Consider the following 27,702-nt stretch of genomic DNA (forward strand, 5'->3'; position numbering starts at 1 on the left):
TGGTTTCCAACTAGGTTTTATTTTAGTGTTCAATATTATCAGCAATGATACAGGAATAATTCAGGCAAATGTATCACCTTAAATACATCAGAGAAAAAACCCACCACGTCAAGCACATCCTGAACTCCAGCAGATGAACACAAAAACAGAGAACGAAGTGAGCAGCATTAAATTAAAGTGCTTTTTGCCACAGTTCTTTCAGAGTCTCGCCCTCAGTGGTATAATTTCAATTTTACTTATTGTATAAGAAGCTCAAAATCTCATTCACTGCCCAGAGGCTACATTCAAAAAAAATTCATGTTTAGTTATTCTAAATAACCACCCCCCACCCAAAAGCACAAGATTCACTGGAATTGTGTGACACTGATTTCTCCAGGCACACTGGGAGGTAACCACCATCCAGGCTGGCAAAAAGCTCAGAGCGTCCTCCCGCCGCATGGCGGCCTCGGCCAAGTCCATCGCTTTGTTCCACGCACCAGGGTAGACTGAGGGTTTGAAGGACAAGCGGGCACCTGGAGAGCTCGCCACCTGCATGCCACCCGCCAGTGAGCAGAGGCCACCAAGTCATTTCCCCAAAGTCGGAGGGCGGGTGGATTCAAGAGAGCAGGACAAGCCCCACCTCTCTGCCTGAGCCTCTTTCTGGGAGAGACGTGCTGCTGGCTTCTAGGAAGTTCTCTGACCTGCCCTGCAAAGGCTGTCACCCGAAGGCTGTTTGCCCCAGACAGTTAACACCTTGGAGACAGGAACCTGCCCCCACTGTGACCGGTAACAATCCCCAAACTCAACAACAGGAAACACTTCTCAAAATCAACACGAGGCCCCATGTGTCACCTGGAGGCTCTGGGATCAGGGAGGGTGGGAGGCTGGGTGCTGGGTTCCCCGCACTGTCTCTTGGCCACGTGCAACATCGCTGGCACAGAAGACTTCATCCAGAGGTCTGGTGGCCAAGGGCAGCTTGGGCCGAGGTGGGGTGAGGGGTGGGAACATGTCTCTTATAGACCATCAAGCTAGTAGAGTGGGCTCTCAGACCCCACGAACCCCTCACAGAGCGAGGTCAAATGCAAGGTCCTGTTCGGCATCAACTCCAGATTCTCTAGCTGTCCTGGGAGGGGCCCACTTCTCTCAGCCTGCCGCCAAGGTTCCCTCCTTCCGCCATCTTTCCTTCTACTACATCCTTTAACTACCTGCACCAACCTATCTTTCGTAAATAAGAAACCAGACTGATAGGCTAAGGACCGAAACCAGAACAAGGGACAGAAGGAGGAGAAGGAGGCAAGTCTCCCCCCATCACGGCCCCGGCCGCCTGTGACAGCAGGGGCACTGGAACACGCCCTCCACACACGCCACTCAGCGTTCCAGCTACCTCTGCACTCTCAGCCCCGCCACCAAGACTGAAGGGCTGGTCTGGAAGGCTCTGCAGATGGGATGAGGTATGAAAGCCGAAGGACCAAACTGACACGTAAGCCACAACCATCCTGGGACGGCCTTGGCCTTCCTGGAACTGTTCCCAGCGCAATCCGGGAAGAAAATGCAACCACCCCCTAAGGTGGCCTTTCTCTATGGGTGCGCTGGGGTGCGTGGTAGGCAGGTGCGCGTGGGTCAGTGTTAGCGTCGGCTGGAGGAGGGGGTGTCTTGCCTGATATCCTTAAAGGCCCAACCAGGCCTTCTGCAATGCTGGCTGATCCCAAGACCTCATCAAGCAATCAGACGATTCTCAATCAACAGAGCCTGACAAAACCGAGAAAAGACTCGACTTAACTCCTCAGTATCATGCTGTCCAGAGTCATCATTGAAAAAAACAAGTCTCCTTTAGGGGTGTGAGCCGGAATATCTTCCTGCAACAGCAGGCAAAGGAGGGGGAAAATAACTAGCATCTCAGGGCTCAAAACAGTGGGAGACAGCGGGTGCTTTCATTCTCACGGTGGCGGCAACGGACAGGAGCGGCACGTGGCCCTGGTGGGAGGCCCCTCGCGGCTGGCAGCGCGGCCCCTCCCTGCGCAGGCTCCGGCCCCGGGCTGCCCACTATCTGCTGGGCTGCAGGTACTGGTGCGTGAACATGCTGAGTTCGCTGTCCAACCAGCCAGCTTTATTCCTGCAGAGAAACGGTCACCTTGTAGCAGGAACAGCTGGTAACAAGAGCACTATGTGCCAAGGCCAAGTGCTGCTCTGCCGGACACTTGACCTGTACAGACAGACTCATTTACTCATTATCCCTCCAATAACCTCCACTTCACCGATGAGGAAAATGAGGCCTAGAGAGGTTCAACAACTTCCTACGGTCACGCGGCCGCTCAGTGGTGGAAATAAAATCAGGTTTTTCTGACCCTCAAGCCCTGTGTTTGCTTCATGCCAGGAGCACGTGTAAGTCCCTGGACTGTTGGGAACAGTCTTCCTGCCTGTCAGCAGGAGGCTGGGCTGCTCACACGCAGCCCTTTTCAGGTTCACCCTGTCGCTGCAGGTGACAAGCAGCAGAGACACCGCCACCCCGAAGCCACACGCCGCGTGAGATTTCCCCGGGGATGAGCAGCATGTCTCTAGAACACAGCTGTCCCAGGGCAGTGGGCGGGGAGGGCAAGGCCCACCAATGCCCTCTGATGCAGCTCCCCTCTGTGCTGACGTCAGGGCGGGGGCAGGAAGAAAAGAGTCCCCGTGTGCTGATGTTATCCCGGCCTGAGTGGGCCAAGGGCTTCTGCAGAGCGCTCGCACACTCAGCTCTGTGACTGTGTCATGAAACCTGACTCCATTGCACAGATGAAAGCAATGAGACATAGGAAAGCTCAGCGATTTGCCCAAATGGGGGTGCCAGGACCAGAAGCCAGGACTCCTGACTCCTGAGACCCATCCTCTCCCCAGCAACCTGCTGCTGGAAGCTCTGACTTTCAACAGAGACCCTACGCAGACCTGGGCTCTGCTCCGGGTTCTGCCGGTCACCAGCTACCTGGCCGGCTCCCCTGTGGACACGGATGCTGCTGTGCCACACCGTGAAATGGCAGAAAGTGGGGGCCGGGTGTAGCCCACTGTTCCCGCCGACGGTAAAGGACAATCAACGTGTGGAGTGTCAGAGAGTGCTGGAGCCTAGCACGCCTGGATTCTTCTCCTCCTGGCTTGACCACTTACTGTGGGATCCCAGATAAGTTACTTAACCTCTCTAGGCCTCGATCTTCCATTTTATAAAGTGAAGGTGATGATACGCCCCTAAAGGGACGCTGAAGATGGGACAGCACGTGTCAAGTGCCTGAGACACCACGGTTAAGGACGTGCCTGTGAGCCGTAACCCCAGGGACCAGACCTCCTCTGCTGCCACATGGCCAACCTCACCTGAGCAGCTTGGCTTTGCTCTGCAGTGAATCAAGAACCTCAATTTTCTTGTTCATGGCGGCAATTTCCTGCTCCAGGTTCTCCCGGGTGACATCAACTTGCTGGCACAGATGAGCAAAGGTCCCAGACAGTTCCCTGAGGGGGGAGAGTCAGGATCAAGCAGGCCACATCGGTGGTGAAGCAGCCAGCCCATCTGTCCCCTGCGCCTGTCCTGGTCTGTCAGAATCGTCCCCGCCCGCTGCTGAGGCCGCGGACATCACAGCCACCACACGCACTAGCGTCAGCACAGAGCAAGAACCCGGACCACAGAGCAAGGCGCCCGGCTTGGGCACAAGAGACCAGGATGCAGATCCCGGCCCCGGTGCTAATCAGCCGAGTGCAGGACACACATGACTCCTCTTCACATCTCAATTTCCTCATTTTGAAAAACAAGGTGCCAGTAAAAACGTCTACCTCAAAGGGCTCGGGGAGAAAATGAAGAGTTAGGTGCAAAATGCCTAGCAGAGGGCCTGCCACATAACAATAAAAGGCAGGCAGCCAGCACCTTCCTGACCACCACCCAGATCAAGCCATCCATTCCCACCTGCCCTAAGATACGCCATGAACAATGGGCTGTGGCTCAGAACATCAAAGCTACGCCCACAACCGAAGCCCTTCGAGGTAACCTTTAAAAGATGGCTACAGGTAACACCCCTCGTCTTCCCATGTCTTCCTTCCTTGGGAGGCCTACTTGGTCCCAGCCCAGGACGTAAGGTGTCCCTGGAGACCCCTCCCCCATCCCTAGCCTCCACGCTGGCGCTGCACAGCTGAAGGCCAGAGTCAGACAGCGCTCAGGGCCCAGTGGTTTCCAGGCCCGGTTAGAAGGAAACCTAGAGGGCAGTCCTGAACCACGGGAGCCGGCACTGGCCCCTCGGGGCTGACGGGGCCACTCACTGCTGGACTTGGTGGCTGCAATTGGAGCCGGTATAGCTGATGATAAGCTGCAGCTTCTCGCTGGCGTACTCTACAAACTGGCGCTTGAAGGCCCTCTCCTTGGCCTTGGCGGTCCAGGTCAGACGCTCGTAGACGTACAAGAGTCCATAGAGGCCAAGGGAGAGGGCGATGAGTCGCCAGCCCACAGCCTTCCACACCTGCAGAGGCACAGTGGTCAGCTGGCACAGTCCCTCTGCCATCCCACCGCCCATCCTCTCAGCCAGGACCTTCCCAAGAGCCTCAAAGAGCCTCTGTGCTTCTACTCAGAACACTCCTTTCAATGTCTTCCTTGGTCTCACTGAGGCCAGAAGGGCAGGGACCTTGTCTAGTTTGGAGACGAGGGAAACTTAGTGTGGGCCACACAACATGACTTGTGCAAAGTCCACCTCTGTGGTTGTGAGCACCAGAAGCACAGATCCAGGCACAGAAAAATCTTAAAGATAAACGTTGGAGTACTTTGAAGGGACCTTCCATTCTGGTGACACTGACAAGCAGAATTCTGCACATCGGTCCTCAGTAGATGGCTTCTTTTGGTCTGGTTTGTAACACTTTGGTTGGAGGCAGTGTAGTTACAGTCAAAGAGCACTGGACTTGGAGCCAGAAATCAAGGCTCTAGTGTGAAGCTCTTCCTTGGCTGCGTGACCTCGGGCAAGTTTGTTTACACCTGTTTCCTCCCAAAATAGGAATAACGGCCCCCACCCAATTCTCAGGGTTGTTTGGGTAAAATGAGACACTGACTGTAAAAAGGGTTACATAACCGTCAAGTGTCAGCTTCTCAGATCATGACCCTCTGCCAGGTCACCATCTGTGAAAAAAAAACCAGAGCTTGTACCGTCTACAGGCCAGGAGGGAGGGGGCCTCAGCTCCAGCCCGCCCTAGCCTTACAAGCTGAGAATGGAATTCCTGGCAGTTTTGTTACAGTTACGTTCTGCCACCACTCCACAACTCAAATGACCATGACAAAGAGAACTTTCCCACATCATCAAGAAAATTCAAGGCATAAATAACTCTAGCTGCAGTGTGTCTTGGGTCAAGACATGGGAGTACCCCAGTAATCAAGAAGGCAGCCTGTGATCTCAGGCCTTGGGGCAGAAAGAAAGGGCAATAAAACTGCAGCTGGAGAGACAAGGGTTCAAGGCCCAGCCTGGCCTCTTTCTGTCTCAAGCCCTTGCAAGTTTTGCTCTCGGTTTACTCACCTACCAGTGAGAAACTCCTGGTCATACCCACCTCTCTAGAACCCAGGTCCGTCAATTTCTCAGGTCACTTCCCTACCCTACTGGCCCTACAGGGGAAAGAATATGGTCCTGGAGTCAGATGGGGCCAGAGTTCAAATCCTAGCTGTGTGCACTTGGCAAGCCAACTGCAGATGTTCTTCTGTAAAACGGGAACCTAAATGTCACGTTAGTTGAGTGAGACTTAAATAAGTCAATAAATGTATGTTAAAGGGCTAAGGCTACACGGCTCCTGAGATCACAGTAAAAAGTCATCACGGATGTGAAGTGCAGGGCCGATGCGGGGACATCCACCAGACTGTGCCTCTCGGTCCCCACACACCTGCCACCCCCCTTCCCGAGCAGGGCTTGTCACTGACCACTCCTCCAACGACGAGAATGCCCATGGAGGTCCTAGAGGTCAGGGAGGCCAGGCCAGTGACCATGGAAACCATGAGCTCCTCCTGGGTGAGGGAGCCCTGGGGCAGTGGGGGCATGCTGGGGTTGGCTGGGGTCAGGGGCATGGGCCGCTGCACCTGCAGAGAGAAACGAGGAGGGGCTAAGAAGATACCGGACAGTCTCTCATTCTAGGGTCCAGAACAGGGGCACGGGGAGTGGCTCTTCAACTTCCCAAAAGGGAAAATGAGCTTCACATGTAGTAGAGAATTTAAGCTCCTAACAGACCTGCTGGCCCAAAGGTGAGCACCGTGGGGTACCACAGAACGGGAGCAGTGGCCGCCCTGGAACGCTTCAGCACAGGTCCCCAGGTGTGGGACGTGGCCCGAGAGCAGCCCAGGCAGTAACGCCAATGGTACAGAGATGGGGGGTTCAACATCCAAACATGAAAATGGTGGTATGTGGATAGGTCATCTATATTTAATAGTTACATGCTCACTTTAACGTGTAATAGAAAAAAAAATGCAGCTTGCATTTGTAATTTCACAAATATTAGTGCTTAGGATGAAGCTAGGTTGATTTGTGGCAAAAACCTGACCGTGGTGGTGGCCCACATGCCACGGCTGTGACCTCAGGGCACCCCTTTCAGAACAGTTTGTGTGCCTGGGGTGCTGACTGACCTCCCTTGATGCCCGAGGGTGCGGGACTTCGCTTGCCTGGTCGTTGTAGCCCATCAAGGCCCGGCGGCTGTTCTTGGGGCCCAGGAACCTGTTCACCAGCATGGTCCACCCGAGAGAAAAATGAAACTCGATGTCCTCCTGAAAGTCGGCACACAGCTTGTCACAGTTCAGGTCGTAGCTGAGGGAGAAGCACTGCCGAGGGACCAGCAAGTCTATCTGACTCCGCATAGACACAGGAAGGAGGGGTTTCAAGCCGTCTGTCAGGAACAGAAATGCGGAGAAAGCACAGCAGCTCAGCCCCGTGCCACGCCAGGGCGGAGCCTCAGAACACTCGCTGCGGCCCAGGGTGCTGACGGTGAGGCCCAGAAACCAGGCCCGGAAGAGCGGGCCAGTGGGCGAGGGGATGCAGGCTCCACACCAGCTAACGTGCGGATTTAAGGAGCAGGCCGAGCTCTCAGCCTCTGCTAGTTCCAGGTGGTAACACAACACACCCCCATGGGGACCTCCCTGGTGGCACAGTGGTTAAGAATCCGCCTGCCAGTGCAGGGGACATGGGTTCGAGCCCTGCTCTGGGAAGATCCCACGTGCCATGGAGCAGCTAAGCCCATGCGCCACAACTGCTGAGCCTGCACTCTAGAGCCCGCGAGCCACAACTACTGAGCCCACGCGCCACAACTACTGAAGCCCGCATGCCTAGAGCCCGTGCTCCACAGCGGGAGAAGCCACTGCAATGAGGAGCACATGTACCACAGCGAGGAGTGGCCCCCGCTCGCCACAACTAGAGAAAGCCTGCGCGCAGCAACAAAGACCCAACGCAGCCAAAAATAAATAAATTTATTTAAAAAATAAAAAAAGGATGCCCCCCCCCGACCGACCCCCCACGTCTGTGTGTGGAATGAACTCATGACACATGCCCAGAACCCCAAGGTATGGAGCTGACTCATCATAAAAGGTGACAGACAAGGAAAGGCCGGTACTTCTGTAGACTGGCCTGAAACTGACCTCTGGGCAGCCCAGGGACCAGGTCCCGAGGCCCCCGCAGCACTGACCTATCATCTCCTGCTGCATGGTCTGCAGGGAGCTGGCGATGGCCGTGGAGCAGCGGTCCGACATGTTCCGGCCCAGTCCTTCCTCTATATGGCGGTGCAGCTCCTGCAGCCAGACGAGAGGTGAAGGGAAGCGGCGCTCTCTGCCAGGGGTTCCCTTTGGGGAGCCCAGGGACAGGGGATAAGGGGAATCCCTGCCCAGAGCACCTGCCACTTAATGACTCACATTCTTATAAACCTTGAGGACCACTGGGGAAGGGTGGAAGTCCATCTGGTACTCGTCCACCAGCACAGAGAGGCGTCGGATCTCCTCAGCCATCGCGGTGGACACCTACAGCAGAAGCAGCGTGCTGGTAAGCGTCAAGGAGGAACGTGGTTCAATTCCGCAGCACCAGGAGAGAGTCTAACAGACTCTAACACACTGGATATCTTTCCCCTCACCCATGCAGTGTCCTCAGCTGATCTACGGAATTAAAAGTTTTTGAGGTAGAGGGGATATGAGAGACTGGCTGACCAAACACTCCTGTAAGATATGGAGGAGAAGGCCCAGAGGAGGGGGGACTTGCCCAGGGTCACACGATGGAAGAGCAAACCCAGGGAGGCGCCACGTTCTTGAATCAGGGCCACGACTTCCTCCTGGAAGGCTGAGGAGCCGCCAAGGAATAGGACGTCTGTGTTTTCACTTCTCTACTCCCCAGCCTCTACTCGGAGTCCACATCTCCCCAGTGTGCTTCCTCTCCCACCTCTCACCTGCCTCTCAACTTCCTCCGTAATCTGCTTAATTCGCAGTTTGTAGTCTTGCGCCAAGAGCTCCAGCTGCTTGTCAATAAATCGCAGCCGCTCCTGCCGCTCTTCACGCATTTCCAGGCAGTAAACCCTGAAAGAAAGAGCTCTGGTTACGCGACGCAGGTCCCCACACGACTAAGCAGAGAAGCAAGAGGTGACGCGGGGAAGCCTGTGTGGGCCCCAGCGGTGATCCTGGCAGTTCCACGCACATCCCCGGACGCCTGCTCTTCCCCTTCCCAGGTATGAGGGAGAGATGGCGCCGACAACTCACTCAAGTTTTCCAAATTTGGAAGATGTGGTGGTGACCGACAGGGGAGGGTGCTTTCAGGGGCTTTAGAACAAGTTCTGCCAATTAATATAGAAAAAAATCACTAGGATAATCAAGAAAAAGAAAAAAGAGGTACTACGCTACCCAGAAGCCTGGCCAAATTCACCAAGTCTGAATTACTGATGGGGTCAGGGAAATGGGAGTCCCAGCATACACTGCTGGTGGGACCTTGGACGGGTTCAGATGTTTCAGAAAGCCACAAGTAAAACTGGGTAAAACTGAAATGCATATACCCTAAGAGGAAACCTTCCACCTCCAGGAATTAATGCTAGACTCTTGCAGATGTGCACAAGTGGACACACAGACTGGCAACCACTGCAGCAGGGTTTGCAATAGCAAAATAATGAAATCTAAAAATCAATCTACGGGAAAATGAGGTACATTCACAATGGACGACTCTACAGCAGCTAACAGTCCTAAACTCCATCTACAGGTATCAACAAGGACAGAGGGTAAAAACGATGCTGAGTGGAAAGAGAAGCCAGGTGCAGCATGATCCCATACCTGCACATTTAAAGTACTTGCAGAGCAACATTATGTATTCTTCAGAACTTACATAAAAAGTACTGCTTAATGAATGACAGGACTACACACCAAATTCATGATTGCAGTTGCCTCTGAGGAGTGTGCAGAGGGACACTGGGACAGGGGCTGAAGAATCAAAGGGTATTCAACATTTTTTTCTGTGTTGTTGTTGTGTTTTCTTTTTTTAACATCTTTATTGGAGTATAATTGCTATACAATGTTGTGTTAGTTTCTGCTGTATGTCTTTTATTTTAAATTAAAAATATAGCAAATATTGTCAATTCTGTGCAATGGAAGCACGGTATGCTATTCTCTGTACTTTCCTATATTTTAATTTCTCCAAAAAAGGGTATTTTTAAGAAGTATGTCCTGCTTCAGGCTCTGAGAACGGCTGCTGTGCTCGGCGCAGCACTGGCCCAAGGCCGCCAACGCGGGCTTGTGGGGAGCCTCGCTGCACAGGCCAGGTGGGACGGACAGACGCCCCACGGTCTCCTCACCAGGCTGCTCCTCGTGGCTCGAACGGGGCCTGGAGGGAACCCTGAGACTCCGATCTGGCGGCCAGGCTCTGGCCCTGGGCCGGGTCCAGGCCGCGGTGAGGCGGTCACTGCCACGCTCCCTCCTGTCACCTCCGGGGCTCTTACCGCTGCTCCTGCGCCGCAATGTGCAGAGAGTCCATGATGAGGCGAACAGCCTCCGCGATCTGCTTGGCCCGGACCGTGTGCTGCTCAAACTTGGTCTTCACAGCCGACTGGGAGATGCACTCCTGGAACACACAAGAGGCACAGAGGGGGGCAGAGGCCACCGGCCAAGGGCCAGGCTCTGGCATCCACTGCCAGGGACAGGCTGGAAAGAGCCGGGGAGGCACAGAATCGCCAGACACCAGGATCAAAGGCTTGTGCTCACCTCAAATCTCCTCTCAAAATTCTGAAACTCAAACATCCTCACTTGAAAGCCTTCTGCAAGAGCGCCCCCTAGGAGAATTGCACCACATTAGTCGAGAAATAACTCGCAGCCGAGAGCTTCTCACTCAGGGCTCTTCTCACCACCTCGTTCTCAGAACTGTTTCTACTGGCTGACTTAGTATGAGAACTAAAGACTCAAATGTTCTGGAAAAGCAAGAAGCTGGTTCCATCGTCACCTCCTTCGGGCATGCCCTGGGCCTTCTGGATCCTGGCGTTGAGCACCTCCTTGGCAGACACAAAGAAGATGCGGTCTCCAGCCTGGCCTCGATCCACCACGCCCAGCTCGTCCACCAGGAAGCTGGTACAGCGCTCCATGTGCTGCCGCCGTACCTGGAGCCCAAGCAGACGGGCGTTACGTGAGCAGGCAGGGTGCGGGTGGGCCCCTCCTGATGGAGCCCGCGGCCCCCAACTGCTTCTTTTCTAAAACACAGATAATCTGTTAACACAGCTCAGGATTCAAAAGGTACAAACACACATGCAGCGACCATCTCCCACCATCTGTTCTCCAGCCACCAGGCTTCCCAGAATCCACGTCACAGGGGTTCCCTCGGGTACAGCCTGCCAAAGACAGCTGGTGCATCAACAAGCTGAAATGCTTACATGTGCCCCAAATTGCCTTGTTAGAGCCTACAGAGTGCCTCACTTTGGCGCCCCAGAAGGTAAGGAACCTGGATGGGGGGAAATTGGTCAAGAAACCTACACCTGGACTCTGTACTGACAAGCTGAGTCTACCCTGGGCCTCGTTTATTACATGAGTGGCCGCACCCCAAAATCCCTCCTAGCTCTGAAGCCCTAGGGTTCTACTGCTGGAACTTAAAAGTGATGACAGCCTCTTGTGGACACCTGCCACGTGCCAGGCCTTTTCTCAAAGTTAACAGATTTCATCCTCTCAACAACTCTATTATATCCAACTCACAGGTGAGGATTTACTGGAGGGGTTAGGGAATTTACCAGTCACACTGCCCAGCGTCAGCCTGCTGACTGCGTGCTTTATCATCACCCCATATCACCTGTTACTCCTTTTTCTTTCATTTCACGCATAAAAAGTAAAGCATTCTGAGCTGTTGGTAAGAACCAATTATTCTTCACTCCTCTCTTAAATTTCTTTCCTGGATGTCTTTCTAAAGCTAAGCCTGTTTTATAATGATTAATTCTTTATGAACTAAATAAAGAGAGCAAGCAAGGGTGCAGCAGCTAACGTGGTAGGGATGCTTCTCAGACCTGGAAGAAAACCTTTTGAAGAGTAGAGGGGTCCGGGAAAGCGAATGGGAGAAGTGAAGGGTTTGCGTTTTGTTGCTGTTGGGTTTTTTTGCCGCACCACGCAGCAGGCAGGATCTTAGTTCCCGGACCAGGGATTGAACCCGTGCTCCCTGCAGTGGAAGCACGGATTCTTTTTTTTCTTTTTTGCGGTATGCGGGCCTCTCACTGTTGTGGCCTCTCCCGTCGCGGAGCACAGGCTCCGGACGCGCAGGCTCAGCGGCCATGGCTCACGGGATCTTCCCGGACCCGGGCACGAACCCGTGTCCCCTGCATCGGCAGGCGGACTCTCAACCACTGCGCCACTGGAGAAGCCCCTGGAAGCACGGATTCTTAACCACTGGACCTCCAGGAAAGTCCCAAAGAGTTGTTTTTGTTTTTTCAGTTTGTTTTTGTTTGGTTTTGTTTTTGCCACACTGCACGGCTTGTGGGATCTTAGTTTCCTGACCAGGGATTGAACCTGGGGCCTCAGCAGTGAAAGCACTAAGTCCTAACCACTGGACCACCAGGGAACTCCCATGAAGGGGTATTTTTAAAGCCATCAGCGACCCCAAGGAACACCCGGGACTTCTTTGGTGCTGAAATTCATTCAGGGATGTGGCCTGGGAGAGCATAAAGAGGGTCTGGGTAGACACATGGGGTAGCATTCCCCAAACTGCTGGGTAAAGAGGCACCCACCTCCTCCATGTACTCAGGCTCCGAGGCGGACGCGTCCCAGCGGTTGTTCAGGATGAAGATGTTAGGGCGGGACAAGCGCTCGCTCACCTTGTGGAAGAACTGCTTTTCCTGGATGGGGGGGAAGACCTCAGTGGGGGAGGAGCTGTGCCAGCCGAGGCCCTGCCAGCCCGCCCACTCAGCTGGGTCCTCGGAGTGTGGGAAAAGGTGGAGGAGGGGTTACCGTCTGCATCAGGGTGGACTCTGAGTTGGCCACCAGCACGAACACATCAGCGTCCAGGCAAAATTTGTCAATCCAGCTGTCCAGCTCTGTGGTGACATCGATGCCAGGGCTAGAGGCGAGAAGGATAAACTGTCACCGGACACACAGACCATGGGCCCCATTCTTCCTGCTCTGAACAGACCTGAGGCAGCCAGGCAAAGGAGGAGAAAGCTACAGAAGGGAGAGAAATTGGGCCTGGCCCTTATTGGAGGGATTTTTACTTTTCATCTCATATCCTTCCAGACTCTGAAAATGTGGTTTTTGCCATACGCGTCTATCACTTTTATAAAAACGTGATGATCTGAATTTTACTTTGGGGGTATACAATTAAGGTGAAGCTCTGTATTTATGTGAGTCTGGCAAGCACCCTAGTACCCCACTTCTTGGTATAGTTACAGCCTGTCCACAAAGCAGGAGCAAAGTGTTCCTTTTAGAAAAATAAAATACAACATGGACCTCACCACCGCAAGCTCCCCCCCCCACCCCCAATAAACACACTAATGTTGGGCTGAGGCTGAGAACCTTCCCAACTTTTGAGCATCCTCCCTATCCCTCTTTACAGGCCATCACTGGGACATCTTCAGGGCCCTGACACCTGCCCAGGGATACAGTAACCAGACCCTGGAGGAAATCCAAGAGGCAGGAAGATTTGGTTGAGCCAGTTTGAAAAGCAATACTTAAGCAGAGCAACAACAGGACCTAGGGGATCCTGGCCTGGATGATCCAGAAATGGAAACCTGGTGCCCTCCCAGTTTGGACCTCCTGGGGAGGCACCTTCCCTCTTACCTGTCCATTAGCACAAGGTCATCTTTGAGAAGCGGACACTTGGAGTTGGGCCACATCACACTCACCAGGCTGCCGGCATGCAGCTGCTCGTCCTGGTGAAGGGCGTGGGCCAGCTGGTTCACAGTCTGATGGGGGATAAGGGAAAGAAAGATCAGGGCTGAGGAAGAGCCTCCAGCGTGGAGATTTCCAGTGCCATGTGGCCACAGCACGATGGCCTGAGACTGCTGCCTGATCTGCTACCCCTTTTTCTTTCATTTCACACATAAAAAGTCAAGAGCTGGGAGCTGTCAATAAGAACCAACTATTCTTCACTCCTCTTTTGAGTTTCTTTCTTGGATGTTGTCCTAAAGCTGAGGGTTTTCTGCATTAATTAGTTCTTTATGAACCAAAATGAGCATCTGGCCCCAACCAAGAATGCAGCTGGCTCTCAGAAAAATGAAAACACGTAAGCCCCGAGCTGACGTGTCAGAATCACAGAGCAAATGCAGGGATCGCTCTCTGGCAACACGCCAAAGAACAAGGCACATATGCTCTTCATCACAAAGAGAAAAGGCCTGCCCAGCAATTCACAAGGACTGTGAATCCCGACTTCAGGCGCTCCAGCTTTCAGACCCTCCCTGAAGCTCTCGCAACTCCCAAGCAGCCAGGCTAGGACAGGGCCTCCCAGACTCTACCGCAGTGGAGGGCACCGCCTTCTCCTTAGAGCTTCCAGTGGTCCTGGCACAGTGGATGCGCTGGTTGGTCTAAGCCCAGGTTTAACCCACCAGCACGCCCAGGGCTGAGAGCCGGGCCGGCGCTGTCCCCTCACCTTGACACTCCTCTTCTCCTCTGAGCCCTCCGTGAGGAGGAAGGCCTCGTGGCCATCTGTGCCCTCCACCCGCAGGAAGCAGTTGGTGGTGTGGCCGATCCCGGAGGGCAACACTTTGTCCCAGAGCATGGCATTGATCACAGTGCTCTTCCCGTTGCTCGTCCTGCGAGGAAATCCCGGCTGTCAGTGAAGCTACCACTATCTCCGTCTCAGGCTGTCACTAAGAAGTTACGGCCCGGAAGTCCGAAGTCTTGTCCTCCACAGTGAGGCGTGTGCCCAGACAGGCAGAGAGGGCTCTCTGTGTTTATGAAGATGCTGGACAAACACCGTGACCCGTGTCTGTGATGTGCTCCCGGTTCATCACGGCAAACCAGCCTACGAGGGGCTCCCTTGGTGTGGCACTGGCACGCAGACACTCACTGCCCTCAAGGGAGCCCACCACCGAGCTTGAGGCTCTCAGCGTCACTCTGGAGATGACCTGTCTGACTCTGAGGGACAACCCACTCCTCCTCTTCTACTTGGAACCACTGACTCACCCCCAGGGTGTCTTCCTCAGTCTAAGTGACCTCAGCTGAATGACCCCAAAGTCCCTGGTTTTCTACAAAAGGCCAATTTTGCTGCTCTTCTCCCAACATGCTCCTCCCAAACATGAAGCCCCACCTGTCAGTCCCAGCTGATAAGGGCCTGCTACAGGGCAGATTACTGTAGCATTCTTGCCCATCACACCCCTTTCCGACATTCTGGGTCTTGAAAACAGCTCTACTCTGCAGACTCATCTCTTCAGCTCACCAAAGACAGGGCCACAGCTCTGAGGGGAGGAAGCAAAATGACAGCCCAGAGGCCTGAGGGCCATCCCTGAGGTGATTAGGGGCAGGGGTGGCAGAGTGCCAATTCCTCAGGCTACCACTGTGCGCACAGCACCCAACCGTCTGGGTGTCTTTTTTTTTTTTCCTGTATTGGGCTTTACTTTTTTTAAAGGTGCTGTGGTATAACACGAAATATGTTCGGTCTTTGTCCCCAGTTCCTGGCACAGAGCTCCTAAAACCCTTGGAATTTCCTGAGTGGCAGGAGTGTCTGCAGTTACTCATAAGGAGCCCCTGTTGGGCACACCTGTTTATGCTAGTAAGGTGACTCAGGTGGGGCCCCCAGGCAGCCTCAGGATGGGCTGGTCACCAGAAAGACCAAGTGATAAGAGGGTTGGGACTTTCAGCCCCACCCACTGACCTCCAGGAAAAGGAAGGAGGGCGCTGTGGATTAAGCTCCACAGAAGCTCTTGAACAATGAGAACCGATGAGCTTCAGGGTGGAAGGCAGTGCACCTCAGTTCCACAGGGACAGAAGCTCCTGTGCTCAGGACCCTCCCAGACCTCACCCTGTGTACCTCTTCACCTGTATCCCTTACAGTATCCCATATTTATATACTAACCAGTAAATGTAAGTAAATGTTTCCCTGAGCTCTGTGAGCCGCTCTAGCAAATTAAGAGGAGGAGGTCGTGGGAACCTCTGATCTATAGCCAGTGGGTCAGACGCCAAGGTTTCCGAATGGCACCTGAAGCGGGGGCGTCTTGAGGGACCGGGCTCTTAACCTGGGGGGTCTGACGCCACCTCCAGGCAGCGTGTCAGAACTGAGTTCACTGTGTAGGCCACCCAGTCAGTGCCCACCGAGAGCTGGAGAAGTCCTTGGTACTGTAGCAAACATTCCAGAGGTGCCTACCAGACCACAAAGTGTAACAAGAAGGATATCTGAGGGCTAAAAATATAAAGCACTTAGAAGAAAACATAGGGGAAAAGCCTCATGACACTGGGTTTGGCAATTTCTTAGATATGACGTCAAAAGTATAGGCAAAAAAGTATACATAAATTGGACTATATCAAAATAAAATATTTCTGTGCGCCACAGGCCAGTTAACAGAGTGAAAAGGCGACCTACAGAATGAGAGAATATTTCCAAATCATATGTCTGATAAGGAATTAAATCCAGAACCCCTACAACTTAAAAACAAAAAACAAAAAAACCACACCAAAACGACATAAAAAAAAACCCCAAACAACCCAATTTAAAAGTGGGCAAAGGACTTGAATAGACATTTCTCCAAGGAAGATATACAAATGGCCAACTAACACATGAAAAGCTGTTCAACATCACTAATCACTAGGAAAATGCGAATCGAAACTACAAGAGATACCACCTCACACCCTTTAGGACGGCTACTATCAAGAAAACAGAAAACAAGTATTGGGAGGATATGGAAAAACTGGAACCCCTGTGCACTGCTGGTAGGAATTAAAATGGTGCAGTCGCTATGGAAAACAATATGGTGGGTAGTTCCTCAAAAAATTAAAAACAGGGGATTTCTCTGGCAGTCCAGTGGTTAGGACTCCGAGCTTCCACTGCAGGGGGCACAGGTTGGCACAGGTTCAATCCCTGATCGGGGAACTAAGATCCCGCATGCCGTGCAGCGTGGCCAAAAAGAAAAAAAAATTTTAAACAGAATGATCATATGGTCCAGCAATTCCACCTCTGGGTATATTCCCAAAAGAATTGAAAGCAGGGTCTCAAACAGATATTTGTACGCCCACATTCATAGCAGCATTATTCACAATAGCCAAAAAGTGGAAGCAACAAGTGTCCATCATGGACGAATGGATAAACATGATATGGTATATACATACAATGGAATATTGCTCAGCCTTAAAAAGGAAGGTATTCTGACAAATGCTGCAACATGGATGATTCTAGAGGACATTATGCTGAGTGAAAGAAGCCAGTCACAAAAAGACAAATACTGTGTGATGCCAGTTACCTGAGGCACCTCGAATAGTCAGACTCACAGACAGGAAGGAGAATGGTGGTTGCCAGGGGGGTGGGGAGAGGGGAACGGGAGTTGTTACTTAATGGGCAGAGTTTCAATTTTCCAAGGGGAAGAAGTTCTGGAGATGGATGGTGGTGATGGTTGTACAACAATGTGAATGTATTTAACGAAACTGAACCGTACACTTAAGAATAGTTACGATGGTAAATTTTACGTTATGTGTATTTACCCACAGTTAAAAATAAATAAGAAGGAGAGCACTGAAGCATGCCAGCTGCTTCTCTGCCTTGGGGCCCTCAGGCTGTGATCCCACACAAAGTGTCTGCCTCCCTGCCTGCCCCCCGCTGGGAAGAAAGAAGGTATGAGGGCTTTGAGACTCACCGGCCAAAAAAAGCCACTTTCATGTGCCGCCGGGCCAGCACCTCGCTGATGCCCCTCACTTTGGACAGGTAACCTCTGACATCCAGAACCTGTTCTTCTGTCGTAACAGGGTCCAGTTCCGCATTCCTGTAGGTGTCTGGAGGCGGAGATTGAAAATGGCTCACCCCACGGTCAGAGTCCCACAGTCACAAGTCTGGAAGGCAGGGTCCACCACGGCTCCCTGCTACTCCCTACTGTGGGCCGCAGTGCAGTGAAGAACACAGCTTGGGGGGCTTCCCTGGCGGTCCAGTGGTTAAGACTCCAAGCTTCCACTGCAGGGGGTATGGGTTCGATCCTTGGTGGGAGGTCTAAGATCCCGCAGGCCGCGCAGCCAGAAAACAAAGAACACAGCTTGGGAGCAAGTCTGCCTGAATCCCAGTGCAAGAAGTGCTGGTTCTCACCTCTTCCTGGCTCTTTGTGACCCCAGGCAAATGAACCTTCCTGGTCTTAGTTTCCTCACCCTTAAAACACAGATGACAACAGTACCTACTTCATGTGACTACTGAAAGGATTAAATGGATTAAAACACAAAATCGCCAAAAATGGGGGCAGGTACCTAATGAAGTTATATGTTTTTTACTTAACAAATACTTACCAAGTTCTCACTATATGCCAGACACTGTTCTGACCACTTTTCTTTTTTTTTTTTTAATTTTTATTTATTTATTTTTGGCTGTGTTGGGTCTTCGTTGCTGCACATGGGCTTTCTCTAGTTGCAGCGAGCGGGGGCTACTCTGTTGTGGTGCATGGGCTTCTCATTGCGGTGGCTTCTCTTGTTGCGGAGCATGAACTCTAGGCGTGTGGGCTTCAGTAGTTGTGGCTCGTGGGCTGTAGAGCGCGGGCTCAGTAGTTATGGCTCAGGGGCTTAGTTGCTCCGCGGTATGCAGGGTCTCCCTAGATCAGGGCTCGAACCCGTGTCCTCTGTATTGGCAGGTGGGTTCTTAACCACTGCGCCACCAGGGAAGCCCCTGATCACTTTTCAAATACGGTCTCATTTAATCCACGGCGTGTACCCATCAGAGTTAGCAGATGGCAGAGCTGGGATTGGGACCGGGTCCCTGTGCACCTTCACGAGGCCCTGCCTGCTCTGGACCCGCTCACTGCTCCAGCCAGGTCTTGGGCACCCGCTGCCTCGCATGCTGCCTCACCACATCCCCACACTTGCCACTGCTCTGGGCTTTGCTCAGTGCTTCCCCACGCCCCTCCCCCACCCTGAAGAACTAATGCACCGCCTCAGGGTGCCTGGCTCTTTCCCACTTAGCCTGCCCTGACCGCCCCTGAGTCTGGTCCCCTTGTTTATGCTCCCACAGCACCCTGTACTTCTCCTATCTTAGCCCTTATCTCACCACAGGGTAACCGCCTAGCTCACCTGTCTGCACCACCTACCACATGAAGGCCAAGCTGTCTGATCCCAGCACCCAGCGCTCAGCAGGTGCACAATGTTCACTAAGCAAACAGATACTAGGATCACTGCACTGCTTCTTCCCAGGGCCCTTGACAGGCAGGTGGATAACATACGATGACAGATGGGAGCAACTGAGCAAGATCCTGACCCCATCCCATCTAGTACTTGCGCGAGGAAGGTCATGAGCTGGCTGGACAGCAGACGGGTGTTTTCCCCTCAGCACACTCTTGCTGCAATGGACTAAATGTTTATGTGCCCCCATGTGATGACGGTATGATGGTACAGCTGACCCCTGAACAACACGGGGGTTAGGGCGCCGCCTCTCCACACAGTCAAAACTCAGCATGTAATTTAGTCAGCCCTCCGTATCCACGGTTCTGCATCCACAGATTCACCCATGGATTCTGTACTACTATATAGTATTTGCTATTGAAAACAATCCACATATAAGTGGATCCGCGCAGTTCAAACTCATGTTATTCGAGAGTCAACTGTATATAGAGATGGAGACCCCATGCCTGGGATTAGTGCCCTTACGAAAGAGACCCAAAGAGCTAGTCAGCCCCTCCTGCCGTGTGGTTACATGTGATGATACAGAGAAAAGACAGCAGTCTAGGAAGCTGGTCCTCGCCAGACACCAAATCTGCCGATACCTTGATCTTGGGCTTCCCAGCCTCCCGAACTGTGAGAAATAAATATTTGTTGTTTACAAGCCGCCGAGTCTATGGTATTTCTGTTACAGCCTCCCAAACAGACTAGGGCACTTGTGAACCACTGGGCTGATAGGCCCCAGCACGGAGAGCACTCCCACAGCATCCAGAGCACGGCGAGCACATTTCAGAGATGCCCAGTGAGTTTCCCCTGCAGCTGGTGCCACGAAAGGAAGTGAGCAAACCAACAAGACCTCCCCACATCCACTGGTCACCCGCTACTCAGACCCATCAACATTCTTCCCTTATGTGGGCACCGGGGTGTGGCCTTTGGAATGCGCCCCAGAGGAAGCTGGCTCTTAAGCCTGTGGCTACATTTAAAAGAAACAGGCAGTAGGCCAACAAGCTCTTGTTACCTGCCCTTTAGAGAAGAGTCCCAAGGCAGTAGCCATCCCCTTCGCTAGCCAGGACAATCCCAAATACATCTCAGGATCGCTCCAGTGTTTTTCCTTCTAGTCCGCCAATACGAGAGGCTCCATATTTTCACAAAAAGAGAAACCAAAACACCCACTCCTGATGCCATCACACAAACACCGTCATTATTAAGCACGTGTTCGTCCACAGAACCATCTGAGTGAGTCAGAGCATCACAGAGGGTTAGTCTGGGCTCCGGCGGGACAGGGGCCTGGTCTGTCCCATCTCTGCAGGCACAGGGCCAGGCACACCAGAACTATTGCTAAACAAACGATAATAAACTGGAATAATTGCAACCACCAATCTTATAACCCTGAAATTCAAATGTTTAAATGGAACAAATACTTCGGGAACGCCTCTCCTGCTTCAAGCACCACGCTGAGGGCAGGGCATAAAGAGTCCATTCTTAGTCTATTCAGGCTGCTCGAACAGAATACCATGACTGGGTGGCTTAGACACAACAGAAACGTACTGCTCACAGTGCTGGTGGCTGGAAGTCTCGGATCAGGGTGCCAGCCTGGTCAGGTGAGGGCCCTCTTCCAGGTGGCAGATTTCTTGTTGTATCCTCACATGGCGGAAGGGGGCGAGGGAGCTTTGTGGGGTCTCCTTTATAAGAGCACTAATCTCATTCATGAGGGCTCCACCCTCGTGACATAATCCCCTCCCAAAGGCCCTACATCCTCACACCAACACTTTGGGCCTCAGGATTCCAACATGTGAACATGGAGGGACAAACATTTACACCATAGTACTGGAACTATTTCCCTTCTTTAAAGGGAGCCTAAAGTAGCAGCCTGACATGTAACCCAACCAGAAGCCAAGGTGCTCCAGTGGAAAGCAGAAAGTGGAGAGCAGTGTGTCCCAGGGGCATTCCCATTGAACTTTTAGGGTTCTGCAGACTAGAATTTGGAACCCCCTGGTCTCACCTGAGCCCCTCTTTCACAAATGAGGAAACCAAGGACAGATAAGATGCAGCTACTGGGTCTTCACTGACAATCCCAGGACCTAGAGCCAAGGTGTGCCTTCTAGAGAGGGAGTCTGAGAAGCCAGTGGCTGGAGTTGGTGCTCAGAACTAGTGGGGCCCTGGGAACCAGTCCTTCTCTGCTGACAGAGCAGGGATTAGAGTTTGGGCTCAAATTAGTAACTAGAGGAAAAGGTACTGGTGACACAAGTTTCTTATTCATAGTCCTGTTGTCTAAAAATATCGGTGAGAGAACACCCTGGTCAGGAACAACCAACACCCGGACAGTGCCCGGACTGCTGGCAGCCAGACCGGGCCAAGGAAAACACCTGGGCTTTGGAGTCAGAGACACCCGGGTAAAGGCCGCTGTGTCACTTACAAGGTATCAAACAACTCTCAAAACCTCAATCTCCTTGTCTCTTAGATGAGGATACGATTCACCTACCCCTCGTGACTAAATGGAACAGAGTTTGTAGAACTCTTCAATGATAGGTCCCTTGTTTTCCTGGCCCAATCTCCCCAGAGTCCAATTCCATGATTCCAAGAGCAGAGCACCACTGAAGGTGACAACCCATCTGGTCATGAGCTCCTCAAGAGCAGTGCTGTACTTCCCCATCCCCAAATCCTGCCACCTAAATATTGAGGCTGACAGGAGTGGGCCTGGCTGAGTGGGTTGCCTGTCTCACCTTCAAGGAAAGTGGTGCTCTCCTGGATGTAGGCCCCCAGCTGCTCAAAAATGCCATTGATCTTCTTCTTGGCGGTGACAAAGTGCTTGAGCGGGGAAGCATTCACTTCAGCCATGTGTCTCTTATCCTTCTTGACTGTGATGATGGAGTTGCATCGAGAGAAGAGCAGGGACATCGCGCTGCAAGAGAAAGAAGACACGTGAGCGAACCCAGGGACACCCAGCTCAGGACGTTCTGCTGGCGTGCAGTGGGGTGCAGCAGGGGGACGGGCACCAGCTCGAGGGTCCATCCTGAACATGGGCCCTCCAGGACTAGATCAGGGACAGCAAGATCAGAACCAGCACCTCAAGAGTAGGAAGGGACCACTTGGGCCTGTCTCCATGTCACACAGTGTGGGCACCCAGGGCCCTGAGCTCAGGTCTAGCGCTGGCTGTTCCCTGCCTGGTGAACAGGGACAGGCCTGCCCTCCCCATTTCAGAGAGAGACAGAGGGGAACCACAAGGTAACACACAGAGAAGCCCTCCTCCTAGCCTTATGCAGAAAAGAGTGACAGAAATCTCACTTATTTCCTATACATCACCCCCTGAGAAAAAGCGCTGAACATTGAAAGCAGTGACAGCATAGTGACACTCAAGGTCAGGCCCTCCCACCACCCTGCCCTGGCTACTCTGCTGCCCAGTCCTGATGGCCCTAATTCCTAACAGGTTTTTTGTGTTTGGTTTTATTTTTGGTTGCTGGGGAGGGGTGGAGGAGTGGATGGCAAGGAAGGGTGATCTTCAAATGAGAGAGGTCTACTTCTACAATTTACTTAAAAACGTTTACTGTTCTCTTTCATTTTAAATGTGTACACTGTAGAAAATGTGGAAACTAAAGGAAAAAAAAAAATCCACAACCCCACCATTCTGTGACAGGCACTATTAACATTTGCTTATCATCACAGTCTGTTTTTGTGTGGGTAGCTCTCCTGCTCTTATTCAATCACACGCACATCTTTGCAGGCTCTTTTTCTTCACGTGGCAATAACATGCGAGGGGCCGTGAGGCTTAACTCCAAAGCCCTAGAGATCTTTGCTCAAAGTCAAAAGAGAGCGACAGACCAGAGAAGGTGGTCCCCAGATGTGGCTGGGCATCCCTGGATCGTTCCTCAGAGTTCCCAGCTCGCACAGTGCCATTTCTTCAGTAGAGCCCTCAGACACTGGGAAGTCACAGGGAAAAGGCCTTTCTGAGGATGAGGGGAGTGTGCACAGCTGTGTGTGCCCGGTTCTGCCCTCCTCAACACCCAGCAATTTCTTGTTGGCCCCTCTCCCCCAGCCACCCTAATCACGCCGCTCTCCACCAGACCCAGCACTCGCTCTAGCTGGGAAACAACAGCGCATTGCCCACAAGTGAACATACACGAGAAACTGCCAAAGCATTTGAACCAGTTCCTGAGAAGCAGAAAGAACATCTGGAACAAATGCATAATAACTGAAAAGTGGCCCTTAGGAACTAACCATCCCAAAGGGTGGGCAGAAAGAGAGACACACAGGGAAATGGGGACCCACAGGTTTTGCCTAAACCTACCAATTATTTTGCGCTGTTCCTGATTTCTGGGGAGATGAGAGAGGAAAGTGAGTGTGTGTCCTTCCTCCCCAGGAATACACCACAGCTGGGAGATTTTCTAAGCATGGAGCCCACGTGTCAAAGGCTGAAATAAGAAAGACAGCAGAGCTCTGAGAAGGGGAACTAGGAAGAGAATACCACTGGCTCCTCCAAAGCAGAAAAGGAGAGTACACTGAAATCAGGCTTACTGTGGCCCAGCAGGAAAGACTCTTAGAGAAACAGGGGATACGTGTAAGCAGAAGAGGAAAGTCACCGAAAGGAGAACTGGGTCTGGGGTGGCATGATGTAGCTAGCATTATAGATAGATTCTGGAATCAGACAGAGCTGGGTTCAAATCGTGACTGTACTATTTCTCGGCTGTTTAAACCTCAGATGCTTGGATTCGTCACATGTACAAGCATGATATCACGTAGACCGTGAGAAGATTAAAGATGACATGGCACGAGCTCAAAGGTAGTTTTACATGTTATATAACAACAAGAGTAATAAACTCCACCAGCAAGATCACAAGACCTCCCCCTGGAATAGCCAGCCTTCAGGGGAGGGCAGAGGCAACTCCTCCACCAGCACACCCACAGCTGCCCGACGGCTGCCATGGGGATCGAGGACACAGGTCAGCTCAGGGGTGAGGCTCCGCAGTGCCCCGCCCCAGAAGTGACTTGCTTGCAGGCAGCCAGTTCTCAGATCAGCTGGGCTTTTAGAAGCAAGTGCTTTCAAATTCTGGTCATTGTTTGCAAGTCCAAAGGGTATGACACCAAAGGCGTTAGTGTTCAGTAAATGCAAGATTTAAAAGCATACACACTAGTTAAAGCTTAGTGCTTCAAGGTTACCTGGTCTGCTCAGAGTGCAGCCCATCCAGGTGCTGCCCTGCTCTCACATTACCCAGCCTGCAGCTGCATGTCCCGAACCGCCAACCCCTCCAAACTGCTTTCTCTGCCTCTGTTCGTGCCTGAGCTGAGATTCCATGTTCGTGTTACACATGTTGCTTTCAGCCTGGAATCCTCTTTCCTTATTCACCCATTTGGCCTACTCCTCCTGTCCTTCTAGACCCAACTCTAGTGTCACCCCCTCCATGAAGCCTTCCTTGACATCTCTGTGGAGGCCATGCAACCTTACCAGACTTTTGGCTTTTTTTTTTCGTCATACTTTCTCCCTGTCTAATCTGTGAGCTTCTAGAAAGCCAGTCTCTAATACACAGCAGTGACCTATTTCCATTTCTACTTTCCTCCTCTACAACTGTAAGAGACAGGGTTTGAGATAGTGAATGCCCCTAAAGGGGATTACCTTCCTACCCTTCCAATCCCGGAATACATATATTTACTTTTTTCTTAAAAAGCAGCCTTTGGCTAAGTATCTGTTTCCTACTATTTGGAGTTCAGTGAGTCAAGAGAGTTAAACAAATCTTTCAGATTCCAGAATGTAATCCTTCCAAAGAGCAAGCTGGGCATACATACGTGCACAAACGGACCACAGTTGCAAGTACACACACACAAGCCAAGATAGGGCCCCAGCTATCTTGGGGTTCCACCTGCTGGCTTCCTATGCTTCTAGAGGTGGGGGAAACAGCTGGTTCCTGTTCCTCCTCTGGAAAGCCCTGACAGCCCCTACTTCACCGCAGGGCTCACAGCAGGCATGCACAGCCAGTCCCCCAAGCACAGCTGGGCCAGAGTTGAGCTCCGGTATCAGCTATACACTACGTGGCACACTTCAAGCTGTTGTGACCGCCTCAAAGCGCTCTTGAGGTCGTGGTTTCAGAGTTTACAGCAGCATTTCCCAAAGCGTGGTCCACAGAACTGCAGTGGACAAAAATGATCCCATAGCAGAATCAATCTGTAAAACGCTATATGCTACAGTCCCCCTCCACTGGAGTACACGAGCACAGCAAAGACTTTGGGAAGGAAGGCCTGTTTAACTGTATTTAACGCAGCATTTCACAAATTTATCTGCAGAAACCCTTCTTCTATGTCACAGTTTTTAAAACCCCGTGGGTCATACTTTGGGAAAAGCCTCATTCATCCTAGTAGTCTCCCACTCCCACCCCAAAAAAGTGCTGGGGGCACAATATTAACAGATATTAACCTAAGACCGGAACGAAACCCAATTCTAAACGCTGTTAGGGACCTCCCTGGCGGTCCAGTGGTTAAGACTCCATGTTCCCAACGCAGGGGGCATGGGTTCAATCCCTGGTCAGGGAACTAAGATCTCACATAATGCAGCCAAAAAAAAAAAAAAAAAAATTAAACAGCTATTAGCACTCCCAGGTACTGAAAAGCTCTGCCTCAACCTAGGCTATTAGTTAAGGAGGATTAAGTGCCTTGGGTATAGGGATAGCAACAGCAAAATTCACCACAAGGTGTGTCTGGATCCCAGGCACAGTCCCTGAATCCACACCACCTCTCTACCCAGTTTCATGCAGAGCAGCTCCTAGCAGGGAAAATAAAATGGATCCACGGATTGTCTGCTGGCACAACTGGAACAGAGGAAAAGCTGAGAAACTGAAACAAAAGAGTTTGCAGGGTAAAGGGGCAGAGTAGACCCTTAGAAGAGCTGTGATAAGGAGCCAACGGGCCAACTTCTGCTGGGCAGAGAGGGGGAGGGAGGAGCCAGCACAGCAGAGAACAAACGAGGGAGATAGAGACTCATTCTTCCGGGAGCCCAGAGATCCCAGTCACTTTCTGAACAGTCAATCTTTAAACGGGCTCTCTCGGCAACCAGTGAAATCCTCCATGGAAGGTAAAAGGAATACAGTTCTTTCCAACGTGGGTTGGAATGCTCCAGCTCTGCGCAGAGATGACCCCATCCAAGAGACTTGCTGCTGGATGGCCAGCAGTGTACACCCCTTTCCACTCCACCCAGATCCAGCGTGCCAGGTGTCACAGCCACCCCACTTACTTTATGGATGGTGAGAGACCTTCACAGGGTGGGCATCATGGACATGGCTGGAGTCAAAAAGATGAAAAGAATCTGAGTTCTCCTCTGTCCTGTCTCAGGTTGAGGTTGGCTACTGATTGTGTTGACTCCACCAATTCTGAGTTATTGGAAAGGAAAAGGGACATGTCAACAGGGCAGGAAAAAAAAAAAAAAAGATGCCAAAGAAGTCTAATCAGGTTTAAAAGCCAAACAAACTCATCCCCGAGGGAAGCTGACTCACTGAGGTATTGGGGTGGTATGTGAGGAAGTGCCCTGGGGAAAAACACAACACACAGGTGCGAGGCCAAGCCCGGGTGTGCACAAACACGTGTTCAGATGTGTGCTGGTGAGAAGCAGGGACCCTGGTAAAGGCACATCCAGAGGGGTGACAGGAGGGAGCAGAACCAGGTCAAGGACTGGGCTTGAGGGCTGTGGCACTGAGGATTAGAGACGGGAAGGTGGAGTTGAGAGAGAGAAGTGGAACTTACTGAAAGCCTCTATCTACCAGATGTTGTAAAATATCTTACTTAATTCTCAATTCCATGGTGCAAAGAGACGCCTGGAATACTTAAGAGATTTATGGGCTGCTAGTTAAGCGGCCAAGCTGGGAACTGAGATATCACCTCCCATTGACTGTAAAGCTCACTTATTTTCAATTATGGGAAGCTGCCTCACCCGACCCTTGGGGATGGGAAGGGTGACAGTCTGGGAGGAGAGAAAGAGAGTAAATAGAGAAATTAAAGAAACAGGGCAATCAAGGCTTAAAACAGACGGGAATGGGCAGCTCCGTCTTCAAGCATCCAAGGAGCTAATTATTCGACATTTTCTGTCTGCCCTCTGTGTGTGTGTGTGTGCTAGGCGCTAGAGTTAGAGATGGATAAAAAACAGTCCCTGCCCTCAAGGAGGCATACCGTCCACTGAGAAGCCAAACAAGAGACAACTGTGCGAGAGCAAGAAATGCCCAAATTTGGGGAAGTCTGAGCAGGGCGCCTACGGTGATGAACGTAGGCACCTCTCGCGCTGAATAAGTGCAGGCAAATACAGACAACTGGATGAGAAATGGGGAAAGGGCAGGGGTGGGATGTGGTGGTGAAGGGTGAGAAAGCGGGGGTGACAAGAAGCCTTAGGGGACCCCACTCCCGAGTCCCGCGTCCCGCCCCCTCCTGTCAGGGCCGCTGAGGGCCCGGCGGCGAGGCCGGAAAGTGGGGACGCCCGCCGGCCCGGATCCTGAGCCCCCGGGAACCCGGCGTCTCACAGGCCCACGCCGGGGTACTCAGGACTCGCCGTGCTGGCCTGGGCCGGGCCCCACCACCCGACGCGCTCGCTCTCTCACCTTCACCTTCCCGGCCTCCCGGTGGCCATGATAACCCCGACGTCACCAACACGCGCCCCCCGGGAACAGGCGGGAGGAGGAGGCAGGACGCACGCGTCACCAGCCGCCGCAGGTTCGCCGTTCTGGTCCCAGTGAGTCGCTGGACTCTGAGCTCAGCAGCTTCCACCCTACTAACGCTTATGGGTCAGGGGTCAGCCGGCTCAGCGATCTTATTCACCGCCCAGGCGTCCCAAGCCGATGACGTAAATTTCGGGTCTCCCGCTGCATCATGGGGGCTGTAGTTCCGCCAGGCACCGGTAAGGGCTGGGGTGGGCGGGGCCACGAGCTGTCAAGGGGAAAAGAAACCAAGGGCGTAGATTAGAGTTTCCCGCTCTTTCGTTTGTTGCCCCAGAGCCTGACCCCAAGGACCCTGTCTGCTCTGGAATCCAAGCTTGCGTT

At 52.4% G+C, this 27,702-nt stretch overlaps 1 protein-coding gene across 5 annotated transcripts; it reads right to left on the minus strand.

Moving 5' to 3' along the window:
- MFN2 (mitofusin 2) lies at positions 1-27,445 on the minus strand. 5 transcript variants are annotated; one of them, XM_089901069.1, is made up of 19 exons: positions 27,265-27,445; positions 25,914-26,049; positions 21,421-21,599; positions 17,206-17,341; positions 14,013-14,175; positions 13,205-13,329; positions 12,380-12,488; positions 12,160-12,267; positions 10,401-10,554; positions 10,166-10,233; positions 9,904-10,025; positions 8,374-8,500; positions 7,850-7,954; positions 7,627-7,729; positions 6,578-6,834; positions 5,882-6,037; positions 4,252-4,448; positions 3,319-3,453; positions 1-2,092 (listed from the first exon to the last, which is right to left on the minus strand). In XM_089901069.1, the coding sequence occupies exons 3-19, from the start codon at positions 21,593-21,595 to the stop codon at positions 2,023-2,025; spliced, it is 2,310 nt and encodes a 769-aa protein (XP_089757195.1). In that variant the 5' UTR covers positions 21,596-21,599; positions 25,914-26,049; positions 27,265-27,445; the 3' UTR covers positions 1-2,022. The 5 variants fall into 5 exon arrangements, with proteins under 5 accessions (XP_089757195.1, XP_022454173.1, XP_089757201.1 ...); XM_022598465.3 differs by having other exon boundaries at positions 6,614-6,834; positions 27,265-27,442; XM_089901075.1 differs by lacking the exon at positions 27,265-27,445 and adding an exon at positions 26,173-27,214.
- Between the last annotated feature and the right edge of the window lie 257 nt (positions 27,446-27,702).

Source organism: Delphinapterus leucas, chromosome 1 (assembly GCF_059928025.1).
Source record: "Delphinapterus leucas isolate spDelLeu-1000000601 "Yukka" chromosome 1, BTC_Dleu_Yukka2, whole genome shotgun sequence".
NCBI lineage: Eukaryota > Metazoa > Chordata > Mammalia > Artiodactyla > Monodontidae > Delphinapterus > Delphinapterus leucas.

What these genes read in the sequence shown, in the direction of transcription:
- MFN2 (XM_089901069.1), bottom strand. Translation starts at nt 21,595, where the DNA reads ATGTCCCTGCTCTTCTCTCGATGCAACTCCATCATCACAGTCAAGAAG. An exon ending in CGGAGGAAGTTGAGAGGCAG is followed by an intron (nt 7,955 to 8,373) that starts GTGAGAGGTGGG and finishes CTTCTGCTGTAG; the next exon opens with GTGTCCACCGCGATGGCTGA. An exon ending in TCCTCAAGGTTTATAAGAAT is followed by an intron (nt 7,730 to 7,849) that starts GTGAGTCATTAA and finishes GTCTGGCTGCAG; the next exon opens with GAGCTGCACCGCCATATAGA.